The 23883-nt window shown below is 35.2% G+C and overlaps 1 protein-coding gene across 1 annotated transcript; it reads right to left on the bottom strand.

Annotated features, from left to right (window-relative positions):
- Nucleotides 1-767: 767 nt before the first annotated feature.
- Nucleotides 768-23825, bottom strand: slc25a22a (solute carrier family 25 member 22a). The gene is made up of 11 exons (XM_084095778.1): nucleotides 23689-23825; nucleotides 14834-14976; nucleotides 12303-12428; nucleotides 12162-12217; nucleotides 8992-9082; nucleotides 8405-8462; nucleotides 5995-6055; nucleotides 4090-4237; nucleotides 3838-3992; nucleotides 2550-2625; nucleotides 768-2458 (listed from the first exon to the last, which is right to left on the bottom strand). The coding sequence occupies exons 2-11, from the start codon at nucleotides 14851-14853 to the stop codon at nucleotides 2305-2307; spliced, it is 945 nt and encodes a 314-aa protein (XP_083951904.1). The 5' UTR covers nucleotides 14854-14976; nucleotides 23689-23825; the 3' UTR covers nucleotides 768-2304.
- Nucleotides 23826-23883: the final 58 nt, after the last annotated feature.

Raw genomic sequence — 23883 nt, 5'->3', positions numbered from 1 at the left:
TGCTAGTGCACGCGTGAACTAAAAGCTCACGATTCCAACACTGATACATCGCAAGGTCCGGCTCAAACGGTGTAAACTGGCATATTAATAACTCTTCCAGATGTCGAAAACATAAACAGAAGGATCGGGGAGGTGTGCAAATAAGCCATCGTATACAAAAAACAATAATCATAACATCATCTGCATGTGTGCAGTACACAGTAATCAACAATGATCACACGAACAATCAGACACTGATAAAACTATCCATACAAATATATAGTGAGATATACTTGAAGTGTGTTTACATCTATATAATCAGGATTATCAATAAATATGACTTCAATCCAAAGTCTGGAACGTCACTCCGTGAGTGTGTGCTTATCGGATTCTCCACAAAACTGGAATGACTATTAAAATTCCACGATCCAGGCAGACAAATGCATTAATATTCATAATTATTTAGCCCCGCCCCCCCATCATAGATTCACTTACAATCAATATGAAGTTACTTTGGCGTCAGAATGTTGTTATTCTTTCTCAAATCTGATCCGACAGATATGAACCTAAAAATCTAGGGGTTGTGAACTTTTTCTAGTGGGATATCTATAACTAGATTTGCAGTTGGTTTATTATATTATTATAGATTATAAGTTGGTTTGCAGTGGGTGGGACACAGCTTTGCTCATGAATATTAATTAGGTGACATGACGTTTGATTTGGTGCATAAGTTTGTTATTTACTTTGAATCAGCTTTTTTAAATTCATTTTTTATTTTTATTTTATTTAAATTTTAAGTCATTTTGCTCTGTTTTTGTCATTTTTAGTTTTTGTTATTTTAATAGTTTGAAATAGTTTTATTTTGGTTTCAACATTTCTAATTTTCATTTAGTTTAAGTTCTTCATCTAATATTTTTATTAATTTTTTTTTTTTTTAACTTGATTCCAATTAACAGTTTTACCAGTTTTTAATGTTTTAGTCAGGGCTATTATTGTAAAATAATTATTGTAATTAAAATAGCAATTAAAATAATTATTATAAATATCGAAACTAAAAACATTAAAAACATTTTTGTTATTTGAATTAAAATTAACATTAACTGAAATAAAATAAAATAAAATATAAAAAAACTTAAACTTATTTTTCAGCTAGTTGCCAAGGCAAAATTCCCCAATTTTAATTTAGTAAAAAATAAAAATTAAACCTGAAATATAAATTAATTAGCTATAGAGAAAATAAAAACATACAAACATACAATTACTAAAACTGAAATTAAAATGAAATAAAAACAAAAAATCGATACTAAAAACTATAATAATATTTAAAATAGCACTGGTTTTGGGTGCGATAACTACTGTACACTTTGTATGACATTTCCTGTGTCCCATCCCTAAATAAAAAAAAAAAAGAAAACGAATTTGCATACCCAAAATGTTTAATTAAACCTCAAACTGCCTACAAAGGTGGTTTAAATGAGTTTTTAGATGGTATTTAATGCTATTTCGCTGTTCTGACAACAGATTTGCGTCGGATAATTTCTCTTGTGCTGTGGTCAAGCAAAACGAATCTCTAAATCTATAATAATCATCTCCCGAAGCGTGGGAACTTTCGGGAAGTTTTAATAGTCGCTACGCCCCTGGTTGGAGGCATTTCCATTTGGATTGGGCTAATTTGAGAGATGCTTTCAAGTCTAATTCACTGATACGTTTCTCTTTTTAGAGAAAAACTATCATAATCGAATTAACCTCCGGAGCCGACACGTCATTTCAAAAACATGCTGAATAAAGCCTTGATATGCAGAAACATTTGTTCCTCTCAGGTCAGCACACACACACGTTTCCTCAAGGTCGTTCTGAGCCCGGAGGAAAGCCGTTCAGGGTTGGTCGATAAAGAAAGAAAGATCAAACTAATCAACATTACACGCCCTCTTGTTCCAGGAAATTAACAATTAAAAAGAGCTGATATTTTACTACATCATTAACAAGAGCTCTACGAATCAAAGTGTCACGATTGATCGCTGATTTTGCGCTTTAAATGTCTCCAGATAAGCGACGACAACTTCCCAGATTAAACGCTCATGAAAGGATATGGTTTTGTCTCAGCGCGAGACCGGACGAGACAAGAACAGGCAGCTTGGCAAACACAACCTCACTTTATGCTCAGTATTAAAACCACCACATTCAGATCAAAACACACGGCACGACAACACACTATTCACATCAGTCAGACTGCTTGCGTCACGCTTTGATCCTTGGATAATGACGAGCTGTGAGAAAGGGCGGGGAACGGACTGGTGCAGGGCATTATGGGTCAGGAATGATCGGTTAGTTGTTCTGTTTGGGCAGAAGGCTCAGGATGTATTCGCCCACGCCGAGGAAGTAGATGACCTGAGCGATGCCGAAGAGCGGCGCGATGACCAGAGCTCGACAGTACGCACCCTTCAGGAAAGCAGTGGGACCTTCGTTGCGTAATATCTTCCTGCGGTCACATGGGAAAAAGAGGGAATCGTTTTACCCAAAGTTGTACCCAAACTGCTGTAATCGCTGATCTGGTCATGTGACGAGCTCACCTGATGCAGTCCGTCACGCCACTGTAAGTGTCCTCTTGACTTCCTCGTGTTAGCGACTGTAGTCTCGTCTTTATCACTGAAACACAGTTCAACGGTCAGTTGTGAAACCGCACAGATGTTGCACAGCAGTTTTTGCTAATACACACACACACACACACACACACACACAGGCTCAGTTTTTAAAGCTATGAGCCGCTTCACTGCTAACTAACTGATCAGAATAGAGATGAAACTTGAGATCTCTAGGTAAGATGCAACTCAGTTCAGTGTTTGACATTAGCATGTGTATCGCACATGTGTATGATGGGACAGACTAATTTTGAAAAACAAATATTTAATATTTTTAAAACAAATGGGAAAAAAATGGAATAATATTGAATATTCCATAGTTAAAACGGGGGGGGGGGGGGGGGGGGGTATTAGAAAACATTCAATATTTAATACTCAGTATTTTTTTTAAAAAGGAAAAAAACTAATATTGAAAAATATTTAAAATTCAGTTATAAAAACTAATATATTATAATATATTATATTATATAATATTCATTATTTTATATTCACTATTCAAAAATAGACAAAAAACTCTGAAAAAAATTCAATATTTAAAAACAAATATTGAAGAAATATTCCATATTAAAAATTAAGTATTTAAAAAATAGAAATTAGAAATTGTCATTATTTTATATTCAGTAATACATTTTTTATTTAATATTCAGTATTTAAACAAATTAAAATAAATATTGAAAGAATATCTCAAAATTAGACAAAACTAATATTGAAAACAATACAATATTTAATATACTGAATTAATAATATTCAGTATTTAAAAAAACAGAAACAAACAAATATTGAAATATTTGATATTTAATATTGCAATAATAAAAAGAGACAACGAATATAAAAATAATTAATATTCAGATTTAAAAATAAATAAATAAACAAATATTTAAAAAGATAATATAATAAATATTAATATTCAGTGTTTAAAATATAGAAAAATATTGAATATTTAATATTCTGTAATAAAAAAGACAAAATCAAATTTTATTAGTATTATTTTGAACTATTTTATTGATATTTTCAGTGCTGAATGAAATGTATTTGTCATTTCTCTGGCCTTGCAGCTGATAATGAGTGTATGTTTTCCCTTTACTCCAAAAGTTAAGAAGGAATAAATCTTTGCATCAGGTGTTTCTAAGATGCTTCCTATGAGGGAGGCACAGAGCCACAGGAGAGCAGGAACTATCCAAACACATTCTCGTGCTAAACCGTGAGATGAGGAGCGTACCGTCCACGGGGTTGACGGCGACTGCAGCCGTGCTCCCCGCAGCGCAGCCCGAGAGGAAAGACACGTAGAACGGTGCGGGACCCTCGCCTCCTCTCTTCCCCAGGTTATTCAGATTAGCAAACAGAGGGAAATATATGATAGAAAACGGGACATCCCTGAAGAGAAGGGAAACACAAAGCTGAAGTATTCGCGCTGCACTCTGTCTGTGTTTTAGCTCACTGATGGTGTGATACTGGGGTGTGTGTCCCTCACCTGAGCAGCGTGGCTCCCAGGCCCTTGTAAAGTCCCGCGATGCCCTTTTCCTTCAGTAACTCTCTGGTGAGTTGCATAGCAGTGGGGGACTTCAGCTCTACGGGGCCCCCGGGGGTCACAGCCTGAGGCATGAGCTTCCTCTGGGCCGCTGCACACACACACACACACGCCTAGTTCAACTTTATTTTATATGAAACTCAAGGAAACTGAAGGAAGCCTAATGGATGAAACAGTTGAGCGCTCTACTCTTGCTGACTTCTTCTATTTGGCAGATCTAAACTTGTGAACAAACTTTACTAGTTACCAAAAAGTAGCTTGAAGGCATTGTCGAAATGTTCCTTATGTAGAATAATAACTTTTAAGCTCATCTCAAAACAATTGTTGGACACTTTTATTGCTTATACTTTAAGTACCACTGACAATGACTTAATATTCAGTATATTAAAAAATAGAAATAACTAATGTTGATAAGATATTCAATATTTAGTATTTTCAAAAGGAAGAAATAAATATTGAAAAAAATCTATATCATTTTTTAGATAATAAATAATATGCACTATTTTAAATAAGATTAATTACTGATGACAATGACTTAATATTCAGTATTTAAAAAAAATATAAATAACTAATTCTGATGAAATATGTCATATTCAGTATTTAAAAAAATAAACAGTGAAAAAAAATATTATAAAAATATTTTTATTTTAAAAAATCGATATAATTTTTCATATGCTAAAGATAATATTCACTACTTTAAGATGCATTAGTGATGACAATGACTTAATATTCACTATTTAAAAAATATAAATAATAATATTGATTAAAATATGTAATAGTCAGTATTTTAAATAATACAAAATCAACACTGAAAAAAATCGATATAATTTTAATATACAAAATAAATAATATTCACTATTTTAAAATATGATATGATAAATATGATTCAGCACTGATGACAATGATAATGTTCAGTATTTAAAAAAAGGAAAACTAATATTGAAAAAAATATTTATTATTTAACATCGAGTATTTAAAAAATAGAAAAATTTATATTTGTATATTTATTGTATGTATGCATTTATTTATTAAATGTATATTTATTTTAATATTTATTTTTATTTAATATTTAAAAAAAAAAAAAACAATACTGAAAATTATAAATTGAATATACTGAATAAAAATATCCAGTATTTAAAAAATATTGAGCACTGCTGACAATGACTTGGTATTCAGTATTTTAAAAATGAAAAAAATAAAAATAATAATAATATTGAAAAATATTCAACATTTAATGATTAGTATTTAAAAAAAAATAAAAAAAAGATATTTAAAAAAAATCTATATAATATTTAATACACTGAATAAAAAATATTCAGCCATACTTATAATATATAAATAATATAATTATATACTATTGCTGACAATGACTTTTTATAACAGACACATTTAGCGGAACTACAATAAAAACCTCTGCTCTGTAAGAAATTAAAGTGAAATACAAATAAATACCACATGTATTTCTTACATAAAATTCTGTAAAATTACAAAATGATGTGAAATCTGACACTAGTATGCCTGATGTACAGGGAGAAGTGCTGCAATGTGGCCACAAGGTGGCAGTGCTTCATCTCTCTTCTCTGTCCTGTGTCTTGATTTCTCCCTTCACCTCCCTTCATTCCTTCCTCTATAGCAGGGTTCACCAATCTCGGTCCTGGAGGGCCGCTGTCCTGCAGAGTTTAGCTCCAACCCCAATTAAACACACCTGAACCAGCTAATCAAGGTCTCACTAGGCATACTAGAAACTTTCAAACCGGTGTGTTGGAGCTGGTTGGAGCTAAACTCTGCAGGACAGCGGCCCTCCAGGACCGAGATTGGTGAACCCTGCTCTATAGTGTCGATTCTTACCGATTCTTCCAGCATCTTGCAGCTGAATCTTTAGCATCTCCATCGGTGTTGTAACGATGACCTGCAACATAACAGAACAAGGTTAGAGGAAACCTCACAGCCAATAAAAATGAGGACTAGCACATTTAAAGGGCCACACACATATTAAAATCAACCACGAGGAGTTAGAAGTCACACCTAAAGCCAGTTGCAAATGGTTAAACTGCTTTTAAAAGACACTCTTTTGGTAATTTTACACCGACGTCTCTCCTTTAGCTTACCATAATTAAGCCTATCGGAGCCTCTGCCGTCTGGAAACCTGTACTTTATGCTACTACTATCTCAGAAAGGAACAACCACACACAAAAACATACAATTAGCATATCCTCCTACATGCTGAGGTTAAAATGGGTTCATAAAATGGTATCTGCAACCCATTTAACTTCCGTAATGTGACTTATTTTTATATTTTCGGAAGAAATATTTTCTTCCTGTGCAAAACCAACTGGAAGTTGAAAGAGGTTGCGACATGCGACATCAGCAGAACAGACGCCACGGGGGAAGAGGTTATGTGTGCTAGCGCGGCTGTCACTGGAGACACAATTACACCTTTCATCAAATCTGAAGGGGTTTGCAGGACAGTAAGTGGGTTATACTGTCTGTTTGCAATGTTCATCCACAAACCTGACTCGGCACTAGCTGATGGGATTATTTGTGTGTATATCGCCTGTCTTAATCCAGAGTCTGCTGTAATCTCATCATTTAATCCGACATGGTTATAGACCTGTTCATTGACAACAGGAAGACGGTCACCTCTGTCACATGACTGGATCACTATGTTGTGTATAACTCAGTTAAGTCAGTCAGTAAAAGATGTCAATAGTGGAACGCAACGCGATGCTTAGTGCACGTAATTGCTACTCCAACCACTTTATTTTCTCTGTGTGTCTGAAATAAAATGATTTTATTTATAAATAAACTGATTGGTATTGATTTTATTATCAATAATCAATATTATCTACACAACTTCTGAGCACTGCATGATGTTAAAGTACTTTAGATGTTAAAATATGTTCTGCATTCGTAACATTTGCATCCGAGCTGAGGTTTTTAATGTGTGTATTTGTTTTAAATAATATGTATTTTAATATAATTTATTTAATATATGTATATATTTTTATGTTTAGTATGAATTTGTTATATAACAAGAATTTATGTATTTTTTAATATAAGAAATTATATATATATATATATATATATATATATATATATATATATATATATATATGTATGTATGTATGTATGTATATGTTTGATAAAAAAAACATTCAAAATTATATATAAATGAAATAAAAATATTAGATGAATAATTTAAAATAAAAATAAAATTAATTAATTAAAGTTGAAGTACTAAAATGAATACCACTGAAATAATAATAATAATAAAATAATAATAATAAATTAAAGCTAAATAGAAATATTTTTTAAAAAGTAATAAAAATGAAAAAAACATAAAATTACTAAAACTTCAACTAAAGTTAAAATATAAATTAATTATAAATTAATTAAATAAATAAATTATAAAATAATAAATTAAAGCTAAATAGAAATATTTTTTAAAAAGTAATAAAAATGAAAAAAAAAACATAAAATTATACTAAAACTTCAACTAAAGTTAAAATATAGAATAAAAAATAAAACACTACTTCAAAAATAAATTTATAAAAATACTAGTGCTGTCAAATTGATTAATCACATCTATAAATATATATATATATATATATATATATATATATGTAAATATATATGAGTGTGTGTGTGTGTGTGTGTGTGTATATATATATATCTATATATATATATATATATATATATATATATATAGATATATATATATACACACACACACACACAAACTTTTATGTTAGATGCAAATAATCACCATTAAATGATTTGACAGCACTAAAAAATACTTAACAGCATATAAATAATACTAAAATATTAAAATAAAATAATACTATAAATATTATGCGCCTTTTGTCTTTTGGTTTCCATACAGCCTTTTTCATGCTATATAAAATATATGAAATATATGCTTTTGGTACACAAAGGGTGTTTTAGTATTGTATCGTGGAAGAACACACACATTAGCCAAGCGTTCAGTATAATAAGCAGAGCTGGTTCTGAATAAGCACCTGCTTCAGGTGAACGTGCTCAACAAAGGCTGACGGGGCAGATGAGCTCACGTGTGTATAATGTGAATGCTTAAAGGGAGTGTGTTTGTACCCTTAATGCATCAGTGTTTTGTCTCAGTGATCTGTCTGCATCATCTGTGTGCAGACGTGAATAAAATAACAGTGGAACATCTATTAATGGAGGCTGAAGCATCAGATAGATTACTGAGATGTGTGTGTGTGTGTGTGTTCACACTGACCTGACATGTTCCCGCCCCGCAGCCGGCCAGCATCTCTCGCAGGAGAGTGAGTTTCTGCCTGTGGGAACGACAGATGAATTCACTTATTATCAGCACACACACACACACCGAGAGTCGTTAATAATTCACACTTTGACTCGACGGCGGTGGTCAATAATTCACCGGTGCCGTTTTCGGTCACCATGGAGACGCAGCCGAACAGGGCATTGTGGGTATTGTCTGTGTGCTTCAACCCCTGTTTAATATTAATGTGGCTCTGGTAATGTAATCCTGTGTGCTGAATTGATTGAGATGTCTGACAGTGTCGGTATGTGACTACTGTGGCTTGTTAGATGGTAATACCACAGTATTTTGATGTGTACATTTGTTGCTGATTAAATACCATATTGATAGCATGGAGAAGAGAGAATGGTGAGCTGTGTTTGTGCATGTGTTCAAGGTCGGGAAGGGAACCAACCAGTGTGTCAGACCAGATGATGATGTGTCAGAGTGTGTGAATGGGCAGAGTCAGCTCAAAATGTTAGTCATCGTATTTATATTGATTTGTGCATTTGCTGTATGTGTGTGTGTGTGTGTTTATGTCTCACCCGTCCTTAGAGAGGTGAAATCTGAAGAAATCATTTGCTGCAAGCTTGATGGCTTTTTCTGGAGTGACGAGAGTTAAGTTCACCGCAGCACCTGAGAGAGAAAACACACGCATTCAGTTACACCTTCACTCTCACAATAATCCTTTACTTGAAAATAGTGCTTGTCAAATCAATTAATCGCATCTAACATAAAAGTTTGTATATACATATATGTGTGTGTGCGTGTGTGTATATATACTGTATGTGTGAGTGTGTGTATATATATATATATATATACTGTATATGTGTGTGCATATATATATATTTGGATATATAAGGACTAGGGATGGAAACGGTTAATCGATTATCGATTAATTGTCGATAAGAATTTACTCGATTAAATTAAATTAATTGTCGGCTAATTGAACATTGCGAACGTGACACGAGATTCTCGCGGGTGGCGAGAGACCCGACACAAACCTGAGGCGGCAAAAAAGAAACCAAACATGAGGCGGTCAAAACGGAGTGGAGTGTGCGGGAGCATTTCAAATTTGAGGCGAAGGAGGACGAAAAGTGCCATTGCGCATATGCTTCAGTTATTGTGTGTGAGAGAGATCTCAGGACTGGTGGGAGCATACTGGCTTTAAATATTGGCTTTAATGAGGAGCAGTGGGTCCGAAATTTTGTTGTGTACAACAATATGTTGTGTCAACGTTTGTCCACATTCCTCTCCTACGACGACACAACGTTTCGTCGGGTCATCCGTCCCTTTGCAGAAGCGCGTCGGGGTTTCTCTCGTCATTAAACCGCGGAGACGTTGCCTTAAGCCTCAGAAAATCCGACCCGCCTGTTTACATGACAGTCGCATTGGCACATATCCGATTTATTTCCACATATGAATGAGGCCTGAAACCGATCTCGATATATCCGAATACATGCGTTTTTTTCCTGTTTACACTGTCATAGAACACATCGGATCTGTGTCACATGTGAGCAAAAAATCGGAATTTGGTCACATTTCACTGACAGTGTAAACGAGGGACGCCCTCTAATTTACTGTCACCTTCCTCAGGGATGATTTAAGTTGTGTTCAGTTGTTCTAGATTTGAAGTTTCCAGGTCTAGTAATCTTACTGTTACCTTTCTCAGACCAAGGGGGATTATAAGTGCTGCTGCTGCTAATGTTTCAAGTTTTTCATTCAAGTAGTTTACCAGATAGATTATTATATGTAGGCTAAGCCTACCCATGTAGATTTTTATTTAAAATGTATTTTATGTTCCTTAATGTTTCACATGCAACAGGTGAGCTAGTGCACAATTATTTTTTATGTATTTTAATTTTCTGTAGATCATTTATTTTGTTAAACTACATAAATGCCATTATCTGTACCGTATCCCAACTGTTACAATAAAACATCAATTGAGCAATATAACATGCATTTTTATTCAGTAGCCTATAAGCAATATTTAGCTTTTTATGTTAAGGCGAGACACTACAGGTGAATAGGGTAAAAATTTTAACTAGCAGATATCACCATGAAACTTTCCCAGTTGATTACCTACATTAAGATGAGAAAAAAATGTATTACAAGTTTTCTGTAATTTAATGTTTAAATATGCAAATTAGGCAATATCTAATTAAATATGCGCTAATTTGTATATATTTTAAAAAACGAAATCTGAGTATTGGATAAAGCCAGATTAAAAATTATTTTTTCATTGTGTTCACATATTAGATGGGAAAAAAATTACAGAGGGATTTATGGATATCTACTTTTGTTATCCTGTAAATCAGAATATAATGTCAATAGCCTTAAAAAAATGATTTTCGCCATGTTTTTTGTAATAAAATGTTATATAAATCAGGCTAGGAATAATATATTTACAAATCCCTCTGTAAATGTCTTCATAATATAACTAGGTACAAGACTGGAAAGTTTGGTGTATATAGGTGCTACTGAAGTGGAGATTTCGGACTTGGAGAATGAGAGAAAAGTCATTTTGAGAAAACAGGCTTTAAAGATTTATCATCAGCCAATGAGATTGCGCATTCAGCCCTTTTACTTTCGCGATTGGTTGCTGATAAAAAGGAAATGACCATATTTGGATCCGACAGCATTGTACAGTGAAGAGAGAGCTTTCCAGCCGTGCCTGTGATGACAGAGAGCAGACAGAGATTGCGGATCGGCGGGAGGATTTACAACGACAACTTTTGTTGAATTTACGCGAAATCAAAAGACGCAAACAGACAAAGTGTAATAAAATAAAGACCTAAATGTGTATTTCGGACTTTTTTTCACCACAGTATGAAAGAAGACATGTTATTGAAGACAAATATCCAAAAATCTCAAAATTGACCAGTAAAAAAACCCCATGTTTTCACCTGCCGTGTCTCGCCTTAAAGACACTATTGATACCGTGAGAAATTTACATTCTCAGGAAAATAGCCGCTTATCAGTTAATCGTTAATCGATCGATAAGGTCAATCAATTAATGATTAATGAATGAATCGATAATTTGCATCCCTAATAAGGACGTCTGCCTTTACATGCACATTAACTTTAATGATATCCCATTCTTAATCCGTAGGGTTTAATATGGAGTTGGGCATCCCTTTTCAGCTATAACAACTTCAACTCTTCTGGAAAGGCTTTCCACAATGTTTAGGAGTGTGTTCATGGGAATTTTTGACCATTCTTCTAGATGTGCATTTGTGAGGTCAGGCACTGATGTTTGATGAGAAGGCCTGGCTCACAGTCTCCGCTCTAATTCATCCCAAAGGTGTTTATCGGGTTGAGGTCAGGACTCTGTGCAGGACAGTCAAGCTCCTCCACACCAAACTCGCTCATCCATGTCTTTATGGACCTTATGTTGGAAGTCATGTTGGAGTCATGTTGGATTCATGTTGGAACAGGAAGGATTCATCCCCAAACTGTTCCCACAAAGTTGCGAGCATGAAATTGTCCAAAATTTGCAAAAAGTGCTTTAGACCTCTGCATCCCACGCTTTGCATTGCACTTGGTGATGTAAGGCTTGGATGCAGTATATAGTGTGATATAGTGTGTACATATATATATATATATATATATATATATATATATATATATATTATGTTTACAAAGTTTTATGTTATATGCGATTCATAGATTTGACAGCACTAGTTGAAACACTAACATGTAAACCTGCACTTACCCCTGTACATGCCGAAGTATCCCTCCGACCGGATGGTCTTAATAAGGCAGTCTGACCTGCAGAGCACAGTATATCATTCACATGTGAAACCTGACGAACTGAATCTTCTATATGATTCGATTCGTCTTTTTGAACACTCACATGCTGGTATAGAGACGGCATCCATTCTGCTGGTTCTGAAGGCGAGTCTTAGCCAGATCGATGGGAAACACGCAGGTAACGCCGATCAGTCCCGCCACACCGCCATTTATTAGCTTGGCAGGCAAACTGGAGCAAAGGATGAGAGGAGATCAGACAAATAAGAGAAAAGGGCAAAAAATCATTCATTTAAAGTTCTATGCAGTTGTTAGGTCGTTGCGGGTGGTTGCCAGTTGTTAGGGTGTTGTGGGTGGTTGCCAGGGCATTACTATGCAGTTGAAAATTCGGTCATTAATTACTCATCCTCATGTCGTTCCAAACCCGTAAAACCCGTTCATCTTTAGAACACAAAAGGTTGTTTTTTGCACACAAAAGGTTTTCTCGTTACTTCATAACATTAAGGTTGAACCACTGTAGTAACATGGACTATTTTAATGATGTCTTCACTACCTGGGCCTTGAAAGTTATGACGTTGCAGTCTATGTGGGGTCAGAAAGCTCTCGGATTTCATAAAAAATATCATCCAAAGATGAAGTGGATTTACGGATTTGGAACAGCATGAGGGTGAGTAATTAATGACAGAACTTTTTGGGTTAACTAACTATATAAAAATTCAGTGTTGCCATGTTTCGAATACCTCAACTGCATTGAGGTAATTTATTTTATTTGTTCTTATTTTATTACTGACTGTTTACTTGTCTTTTTGTAAATTCAATTCAGTTTGAAATCAAGCTTCCTTGTGCTGTGTGTGAGCTATTGCAACAGCGTTACCCTATTGTAAAGACAAATACACAAAGTGAGCAAATGTTTAAGTTGGATTATTGTAATGGTTAGTGATCAATGTTTAAATATGTAAACAAAAGCCTAAATTAAAATCCATTCATGGTATAAAGCAGATGTGTCTCTTCAGAAGACTTGAATTGAACTTTTCCATTCAAATATATTACTTTTACAATGAGTTTTGTGCTTTTTGAAGCTTGAAAATAATGATTGCCTTGACAAAATGGATGGACAAAAATGTAGATATTAAAATATCTATATGGCAGTATACAGTATGTAGTGGTTTTCCTGATGGTATTTAAAATGATACTGAATATTGACATTTTTCAAGGTGTCGTATTGAAGTTAGAAATTCCAGTATCATGACCACTAATTAATGTCCTTCGTCAATAAGGTAAAAATGTGTTGAAAGTAGCTATTTTCTACATAGATCTATGATTTGATTGAATATTTATTGGTAATACAATACCTATCGCCGGCTAAAAAAGTAACTAGTAACTAGTACTCTGAGTAGTTTTTGAGAAGAGTAATTTGTACTTTTACTTAAGTCATTTTTTTACACCAGTACTTGTACTTGTAATTGAGTATTATTTCAGCAATGTAACAGTACTTTTACTTGTACTTGAGTATTATTTCAGCAATGTATCAGTACGTTTACTTGTACTTGAGTATTATTTCAGCAATGTATCAGTACGTTTACTTGTACTTGAGTATCATTTCAGCAATGTATCAGTACGTTTACTTGTACTTGAGTATTATTTCAGCAATGTAACAGTACTTTTACTTGTAATTGAGTATTATTTCAGCAATGTAACAGACTTGTACTTGTAATTGAGTATTATTTCAGCAATGTACCAGACTTGTACTTGTAATTGAGTATTATTTCAGCAATGTATCAGTACTTGTACTTGTAATTGAGTATTATTTCAGCAATGTATCAGTACGTTTACTTGTAATTGAGTATTATTTCAGCAATGTAACAGACTTGTACTTGTAATTGAGTATTATTTCAGCAATGTAACAGACTTGTACTTGTAATTGAGTATTATTTCAGCAATGTATCAGTACTTGTACTTGTAATTGAGTATTATTTCAGCAATGTATCAGTACTTTTACTTGTAATTGAGTATTATTTCAGCAATGTAACAGACTTGTACTTGTAATTGAGTATTATTTCAGCAATGTAACAGACTTGTACTTGTAATTGAGTATTATTTAAGCAATGTAACAGTACTTGTACTTGTAATTGAGTATTATTTCAGCAATGTAACAGTACTTGTACTTGTAATTGAGTATTATTTCAGCAATGTATCAGTACTTGTACTTGTAATTGAGTATTATTTCAGCAATGTATCAGTACGTTTACTTGTAATTGAGTATTATTTCAGCAATGTAACAGTACTTTTACTTGTAATTGAGTATTATTTCAGCAATGTACCAGTACGTTTACTTGTACTTGAGTATTATTTCAGCAATGTAACAGTACTTTTACATGTACTTGAGTATTTCAGCAATGTAACAGTACTTTTACTTGTAATTGAGTATTATTTCAGCAATGTAACAGACTTGTACTTGTAATTGAGTATTATTTCAGCAATGTATCAGTACTTGTACTTGAGTACAAATTTTCAGTACTCTTTCCACCAGTTGCTAAGGTGTTCTGAGTGGTTCTATGCATATTATGATGTTATACTAGGGTGTTGTGCGGTTCAAAAAGTCTAACTCCAGTGATGCTTGACTTTTTGACAACTCACCTGATCTGTTTGTCAGCCATTTATCTGGGTCCCTGTACTTCTTCAGTGTGTGTGTGTGTGTTTAAGGCGTCAGTCGGCACGTATTTGTAGATTTCTCAGAGACTTTTGGGATCTCAGTCCATTCGCCTTCCTGTGCCAGATATCTGAAAGACACGGGAATAGAGAGAATGATTGAGTGTGGTTATGATACAGGTGTCATCTCTCTCTGTTTGACTCCAGGAATTCTTCACACTGGACTCTTTCCTTTCCTTCTCCATCTGTTCCTCTCATCTCAGGAACAACTATGTCTTATTTTTATTCTTATTTTCTGATTTTTTGTCGGTTGCACAGAAAGTTTAAAATAGCTCACACTATCTGATTCATGACACACACACCGAGCTCCCTGCCTAAGATTTCAATTAAATTTCAATTCATTGTATATATAAAGCACATTTAGAACAACCTTAGTTGGCCTAAGTGCTACTACAGAGCTCCTAAAGGGAGATGGTGGCAGAAAAAAAATATGAGATGGGAGGAAAAATAATAAGTCAATGCTTTTGCGTTCTCTCGAGAAACTTGCGTTCGATCGCAAAACCTTTTGAGGACATTGCAAGCGAATGCAAAGTTTTTCGGCGGAACGCAAAACCTTTGCGAGAACGTAAAAGCATCAACAAATAATTTTTCCTCCCGTCTAATTTTTTTCCCCCACCACCATGTCCCTTTAGGAGCTCTGTAGTAGCACTTAGGCCAACTAAGGTTGTTCTAAATGTGCTTTATATATAAATTTAATTGAAATTTAATTGAAATCTTAGGCAGGGAGCTCGGTGTGTGTGTCAAGAATCAGTTAGTGTTTGAGAGGAACATCTGTGTGTGTGTTTCCTGCTAATCATATGTGGAATTTGAACAACTTGAAGACAGTCAGTCTTCCCCCCTCGTTCCTCCCCTCCGTTCAGCCAATCAGCTCGTCTCTTTCACTCCGTCCCCTCCCTCTCTTCCTTCTCCTCTCCACTGATGCGTTTCCTGATTTCTGCTGACTGGACTGGACTCTTCTACCTTCAATTCTGCATTTTCTCTGTCTGGGTTCCTCTTTTTCTTCACTCATAGAGAGTGGATGCACTCGTGAGATTTACTATAAACATTGTTATATTTTAGATCAGCAGTAACCAACCCAAACCAGTTTGGAAACCTTCTGTTCCTTTCAGCAGGACTGTTATTTTTCCATCCTGCTGTTTTTAACTTCGCTCAATATCTTCTTCATGATTCAAGAGAATATCAGGTCTGTTTTGACTGGCACAATGTTCCTACTATCAGTGAACACTAAATCACAGACATTTAATGTCTCCCACAAGGTCTCAGACACATGAAGGACCAGCAACAATGAAAAATGACAATAATCTCTATTTTTTTCTGTTGTTTTTTTCAAAGTCACTTCTGCTAGAAAGAAATAGAGACTTTTGCTGAGTTCTCCTGATTGTCAGATTTTCTGAGAAAAAGACTCATATGTCTCTAGAGTTTTAGAAGAGACTGTCTCTTAATAGGGTTTTTATAGGAAGTCAGACATGAACTAGCCACCAGGGCATCCCCAAGAACAACATTTTCCTGGTTGCATTCGCACTGCCAGTACGAACCCTGATGTGACGTAAGCCGGCTGACAGCAACGTCATTTAATCTCGGCATTCAACAACATCAAGAACTGGAGGATGCTGTGATCAGAGCTGTGTTTTTATTGTGTGTCATAGGTTTCGTGATGATGAAGATGGAATATAGACTTATAAGGGTGTTCACACTTGTAATTCGGTTCGCTTGGTTTGTTTTGTGCGGGCCAAAAAAAACCCCACAAACATTTAGTCCTTGTCCGCTTAGTGTTTACATTGGCATTTTTAACATCGAACCTAAAGGCATAGAGAATATGTTCACAACCTGATCCGAACATCCAAAACAATACTGTGTTTCTGGGATAAATGCACTTGTTGTATGTGCGTTGCTACATATGATGGCATTTTGACCAGCTGAGAACTCGTGAAGAGCTTATAAAATGTGTAAACGAGTCAAAACAGCGTCAGGAATCCCTCCGTCACACACACACACAGATCTGCTGTGAGGAGACGCTTCTGATCCTGTACTGAACTGTGATGGGAAACATTGATTAGAAAAAACACAGGGATTCTGTCCTTTTTAGGGTCACATCTTGTGACATCATGTCCTGTTTTTGGTTCGTTTACATGTCTTTGGTCTGTGTTGTGTTCATATTTCAGTCGAACCGCACCAGAGTTCGTTTAGAAGCGGAGCGAGACTCATCTTTTCGGCGTCTCGATCAGTGTGTTTGTTGATGCACCAGGGTTCAGATGGCAGCGTTCACACTTATTCAAATGAACAGAGCAATCACACCAGGGTTTGTTTTAATCCAAACAAACATGCCAAGTGTGAACACACCCTAAGTTATGCGATTGAAAGAGCCAAAAGAAGGGCTAAGAGACGAAATCTCCTTTGACAATTTGCAGTGCTACATATAATCAAGGCTGAGAAAAGAACACAACGACAGGTAAATTATCTATTGCTGTTTTCCATGTTCGTGAAGTATATGTAAACTGTGTTTCATATGGCGTGCGTTCGGCCAATCAACATACACTTACGTCACTGTAGTTCCTATTGTGCTCGATTAGACCCTAATCTGAAGTAGGAACTCATTTAGTCCCCCTTAAACTAAAATCACTCCCAGTTCTTGTGGTGCGAACACGCCAAAAAGTGCCAATAGAGTGCAGATATGACATCACTTTGTAGGCCAAAACTTCGTCAACAACGTCCTGAAGTCAGTTGGGTTTTTGAATGGGATTTTGGTTAAATGGCTGAAATAAGGTCTGTGATGAACACAAACTCAAGACGCTTTCACGTTTTATTCAACAACATAAAATACATTAGTATTACCCCGCTCGTGATTTTTAAAAGCTGTTACGCATCTTGAAAAAGGCGGTGGATGAAAAACCTAAACGAACATTAGAAATGTTGAACTGGCAACTAACTGAAATAAAATAAATTCAAGGTGAAGAAATAAAATAACTCAAACTGAAATAAAAAGCTAAAAAGAAATGACAAAGGCACATAAAAATGACTAAAAATGAAAACTGAAAATATAAAAATAAAAGTGATTCCAAAATGCTACAAAAGTATATACTGTAAATAATACTAAAATAACACATACTCTTTGAGCATGTAATTAACTTTCTTTTCTTTTTTTAAATGAAAAAACATCTGAGATAAAGTGGATACTTCAAAGAAATTGTCCATTAAGACTCCTGTATTAAAGAGTAATATCTGAACAATGAAAGTTTTCTTCATGAATGTTTAGCTTTCGGTTTCAATCAATAGAGGAAGAGAAGAAGCTGAGAATTATGTTTTTGTCTAAGTAGTGGTTTGGTCTTGTGACAAGTCTGATGACGAGATATCTGTCGGTCTGTGTGTCTTATAATCAGCAGAAACATATCAAATGTTCTTCAGGCCACAAACAGGCTCAAACTAGACACACGTATCTAGAACTTTAGCTAAACAACATAACTGATCAACTGATGAGCAACACAACTAATCAAGTTTTAACATGTTTAAATTCAAATTAATTATTGCAAAATAATTGAATAATTGATAAAAAACGGAAGTTGTGATAGTGTTTTCTTCCCTTATTGTGACGTATATCTGAGTGAAACGGCTTCTCAAACAAGAACAAATGTAGGGCGGAGCTTGATTTTGTTCATGGGGAATTGATTGGATGGTAAAAGGCATAGGGATATATTCACAACCTGATTGGTCAGCTTTTATTACGTAATTTTTGACAGCCAAAACAATGCTGTGTTCTGGGATAAATGCGCTCGTTGTGTGTGCGTAGCTACATATGATGGTATTTTGACCAGCTGAGAACTCGTGAAAAAGCTTATAAAATGTGTAACGGAGTCAAAACAGCATCAGGAATCCCTCCGTCACACACACACACACACACACACACACACAGATCTGCTGTGAGGAGACGTGGTTCTGATCCTGTACTGAACTGTGATGGGCAACATCGCGAAACACGTATGATTTAGGATTCTGTCGCATCTTGTGACATCACATCCTGTTTTTGGTTCGTGTTGCGTTCATATTTCAGTCGAACTGCACCAGAGTTCGTTTGGAAGCGGACTGAGACCACCCAGTGTTGTGTTTGCTATTGGTTATATATGGCATTGAGCTGTTACCCAGCATGCACCAGTGTGTGTGTCCACTTTAAAACCACCATAAAGCCACTCTGACCCCTATTCAAACTCCTGAGACCATCCGAGAGGAATAAAAAAAACACTTGTCAACTAACTACGAGCTATTGCTGCTCTGATCCTCATGCTCTCCGTCACTCTAAACACTGTATTTCTACACAACAGAACTGAGATAGTTGCCATGGAAACGGACTGAAGATGGCATTAAAAATTCTTTGAATGTGCGCCAGAGATTTCCACACGTCTTACAGCAGATTTCAAGTCTGTTGTTTACATGTGTGTGAATGTAATTCACTGGTGACTAATGAACGTATAGAGTTAATATGTTCATACACACGTCTGTGCTGACTAACAGTCAATATTAAGACAATAATCAATCACTTATATTTAGTTTTACACACACTTTCATTCAAAATATTGGGCTCAGTATGATTTTTTTAAAGAAATGAATACTATTATTCAGCAAGGACGCATTAAATTGATCAAGTGACAGTAAAGACATTTATAATGTTACTGTTACAGACTTCCACTCCACAGAAATCTGTTTTTTTGTTTACTATTGTTTAACTGTTTTAAACATTGAGCATAATGAATCAGCATAATGATTTCTGAAGGATCATGTGACACTGAAGACTGGAGTAATGATGCTGAAAATTCAGCTTTGCATCTTTCATAAACATAAAAAAATCTTACCAGCCCGAATCTTTTGAACGATAGTGTATAAAAATACCCTTTGATACCACATCCACCATGGCATTCTTTAAAGTACAGTAGAGTACCAAATAAATACCATGGTACATGAATTTTAGTACCATGGTATCACCATCTGATCCTATCTCTGTACCTCCCCAGTTATTATGTATGGCATTTCCATCTTTTTTTTTTTTTTTAATGGCATTGTGCTATGTCTAAAAACAATGTCATATATAAAATACACTCACGAACGTGTTGCGTTTCTGCCAAACGGAGGGATGCAGAGAGAAAGAACGAGGATGGAGGAGTGTAAAGAGAGAGTGAAGAGGGAGCTGTAATGAGAGACAGCTGGTGGGAGGAGAGAGAAGACGGAGGGAGGGAAAGATGGAGGGAGAGGAGGAGGAGAGGAAAGTAGACAAACCAGACCTGAGAACACAAGCAGCTGGTGAAGCCAAGAATGTGTGTGTGTGTGTGTGTGTGTGTGTGTGTGTGTTTAACATCAATCATTCATTCTGGACATGCCACAGTTTCTTACTCTAGACTCACTGTAAACCCAAATAATAAGTTACAAGTTTGCAAAACTCATATATTTTAATTGCTCTTTTTTAACTTAAAATTATCATGTAATTGCAACTTAAATATTTTTGTAGTAAGCTGGAAAATGTTTCTAGTCCGTCATTTATGACCATCAGCTGGTCAGGCAATGTTGAATGACCTCATGAATAATAACAGTTATAATACATTATAATAATTATCTATACATTGTTACACCTGTTAGAAAATATAATTTATTAAAACATATTAAAAATATATACATTGCCATTCAAAAGTTTGGGGTTGGTAAGATATTTTAATGTTTTTGAAAGAAGGCTCTTATACTCAGTAAGGCTGCATTTATTAGATAAAAAATACAGTTAAAACTGTAAAAAATGTGAATTATTACAATTTAAATAAATGTTTTCTATTTAAATATATTTTAAAAATTAATTTATTCCTGTGATCAAAGCTGAATTTTCAGTGTCACATGATCCTTCAAAAATCATTGTGATATGATGATTTGATGCTCAAGAAACATTTCTGATTATTATTGAAAACAGTTTCACTGCTTCATGTTTTATGGAAATGTTGGGATTCTTTGATGAATAGAAAGAACTGCATTTATTTGAAACAGAAATCTTGGAAACATTTTCCTTAAAGTCTTTATGTCTAATGCATTATAAAGGTATTTATAATGTATGTTATAATGCATTCTTTTTTATATAAATAAGTATAATATTCATATTTGCAGATTCCTTGTTACATCTGAAATAGTTTGTTTGTCATGTGTTTTAATAAATTATACTTTCTAACAGGTGTAACAATGTATAGATAATTATTATAATGTGTTATAACTGTTATTATTCATGAGGTCATTCAATGCATCATGAGGTGCTTTTATAATGCATTTGCTTTTATCTCAAATACTTTTATAATGCATTATATACATTACTACATTACCGAAATCTTTTCAAACATTATAAATCTTTACTGTAACCTTTGATCAATTGAATGCGTCCTTGCTAAACAGAAGTATTGATATGATTGTTCTTTACGCTGCTATGATCTGGTTTTCCAGCAGGGAACAACTGTCGGCCATTCCTGAATCCAGAAGAAATCTGTGCACCTTTGACCAAACCGCACCCGTCATTCATCTGACTGATAACAGATGTGTGTGTGTGTGTGTGTGTGTGTGTGTTTAGCGTCTGAAGTTCAACAGAACCTGGATGTCTTGAAATGGCTCATTTACAGTATTTCAGTCTCTCGGTCCTCTCCTCTCTCCCTCCTCATCATCTATGTCTGATCTAGGGAGGTTCTGCTGGATTGTCTTGAGCAAGTTTATAAAAATTAACTGTCCAAATTAATTAATGGCTAAAATGCATCAGTTTCATAAGAAAAAAATTGGCAGCCAATGAGATGTACTTTGGATAAAAGCGTCTGCTAAATGATTAAATGTAAATAAGAACAAATTGTGTGTGTGTGTGTGTGTATATATATATATATATATATATATATATATGTGTGTGTGTGTGTATTTATTTTACTTGTTAATTTTGAAAAATATAATAAAAAGAAAATAATAAAGAAAAGAAAGAATGAATGAAATAGACTGACTCAGCGTTCAGTAGACTCACAGTCTCAGAGTTTGAGGAGTGTATCAGTGTGTGCAGAAAAGAGCTGACAGTGATGAGTGTGTGAGTGACTGACTGACTGAAGAGCAAAGACAGATTTACTGAGCGTCAAGAGTGATAAGATGAGGGAGATTAATATCAGACACTGAGCTCTCACTGTCGGCTGGTTAATTAGCTGATGTACAGTACTTTCTCTCTATCTCGCATGTGTGTGTGTGTGTCTATGTGTGAGTGAGTGTGTATGAGTGAGTGTGTGTGTGTGTGGGTGTGTATGTGTGAGTGAGTGACAGTGTGTGCGATTGTGTGTGTGGGTGTGTATGTTTATATGTGTATGTGTGTGTGTGTGTGTTTGAGAGTGTTTAGACTGTATGCTGTTTCACTCTCGCTTTCTCTCACGATGCTCACTATTAACTCGGTAAGAATTTAAAGAAGGGTTTAAAAACATATTTGTATCTAATTATGTCGACACAAAAATTAAAATATTATTATTATTATTATAAAACCAAAATAAGCTAAATAATATAAATACTTATTATTTTGAAGTGAGAGACCATGGGAATATCTTCATACGGCATTGACTGTAGGACAACTTACATGAAATCTGTTATCTGCAAGGTGTTCTGCTCCTCTTAACTACTGACCTTTGCCCTGTGAGCAGTCGTTTAACTTACACTAAAGGTCACCTGAGACACACATTGTAAAGGTAAAGATTAGTCAATATGAGGAACAGCCAAAGACAGCAAATAGCATGGTATTTTTTTTTTTAAAATATCATGCTTTTATCTGATTCTGAGCATTATTTGAAGCTCAATATAGTACCATTTAAATCCCATGGTATATGTGTACTGTAATAATGCAACACCATATTTACATGGTACTCCAGAGTAATGAATACCACGGCACAGTAATGGTAATGTTATGGTACTTTAAAAACACACCACCATGGTACTGGAAATCGTGTATATTATGGCATTTACATGGTATTTCCAGTTTAACATACATGGTATAATCCAGTTTTATAACAATGGTCCATCATGTCCTACATGTTAGCCTACTATAGCTATTTTTTTGTGAAGGCCGTTTGCTTTTAGGCCAAGGACGCAATTCTTTCATCACTGGAAAACTTATAGCCAAAATATACAGAAGAAAAAAAAACGAGTGAAGAAATATTTGCAGTATCTGAACGAGGTCGCAGAGCCTCTGATGACATAATTCTGCTGCAGAGAATCCTGTTCAAATCTGAGACTCCAGAGCGCGCACGTACGGCGCATCGAGAGCGCGCGCGCCGCAGCGCCCTGATGTTGGTGATGATGATCCGCTGCAGATCTAGTAGACACACAGTCCGTCTTAATGCTTCTGGTCAGATATCACACACACACCCGCGTCCGTGGAGCCGGTTAATCCCGCGGGGATCGAAACCCAACTAACGCACGACCAGAACAAAAGCACGCAGATGAAACGCGCACCGCTGTATGATGAAAAACAGATGTTCACGCGCGCGGAACCCAAACTAGAACACCGTTAGAATTAACGAAGCTGTCAAAGAAGCGCGTTCTCGTTTGACGGTTATGAATGAAGGAATTGTGTTTTTCCAAATAACGGAAAACGATCCGCCGCATCACACCGTATTCACCGCTGTACCGTTATTTCTGTTTCTCCTGCTGACATAATCAAATCCTGAATAACTGAACTACGTTTCCTTATGCAACACGAATATTAATATGATTAGGATACAAATGCTGGTCTTATAGAAGAGTGTAACAGCGCTACTTACCGGATCCTGCTGTTTTTTCCCGTTATTCCGGATTATTATGGCTTCATGTGATGTTCCTCCTCCGGTGACGGGGTGATATTAGTTAAAGCTGCCGGTGTTACTAGCGTTCGTGTGTGTTTGGAGGAAAGGGAGGGAGTAGAAGCACGACCCGAGTCAGCGGGAGGAGGAGGAGGAGAGGACGGGAGAGAGTGACGC

Source organism: Abramis brama (genome assembly GCF_963993115.1).
Source record: "Abramis brama genome assembly, chromosome: 20".
Taxonomy (NCBI): Eukaryota; Metazoa; Chordata; class Actinopteri; order Cypriniformes; family Leuciscidae; genus Abramis; species Abramis brama.
Note: the sequence above shows the minus strand (reverse complement) of the source record. Positions and strands in the feature narration are given on the sequence as shown.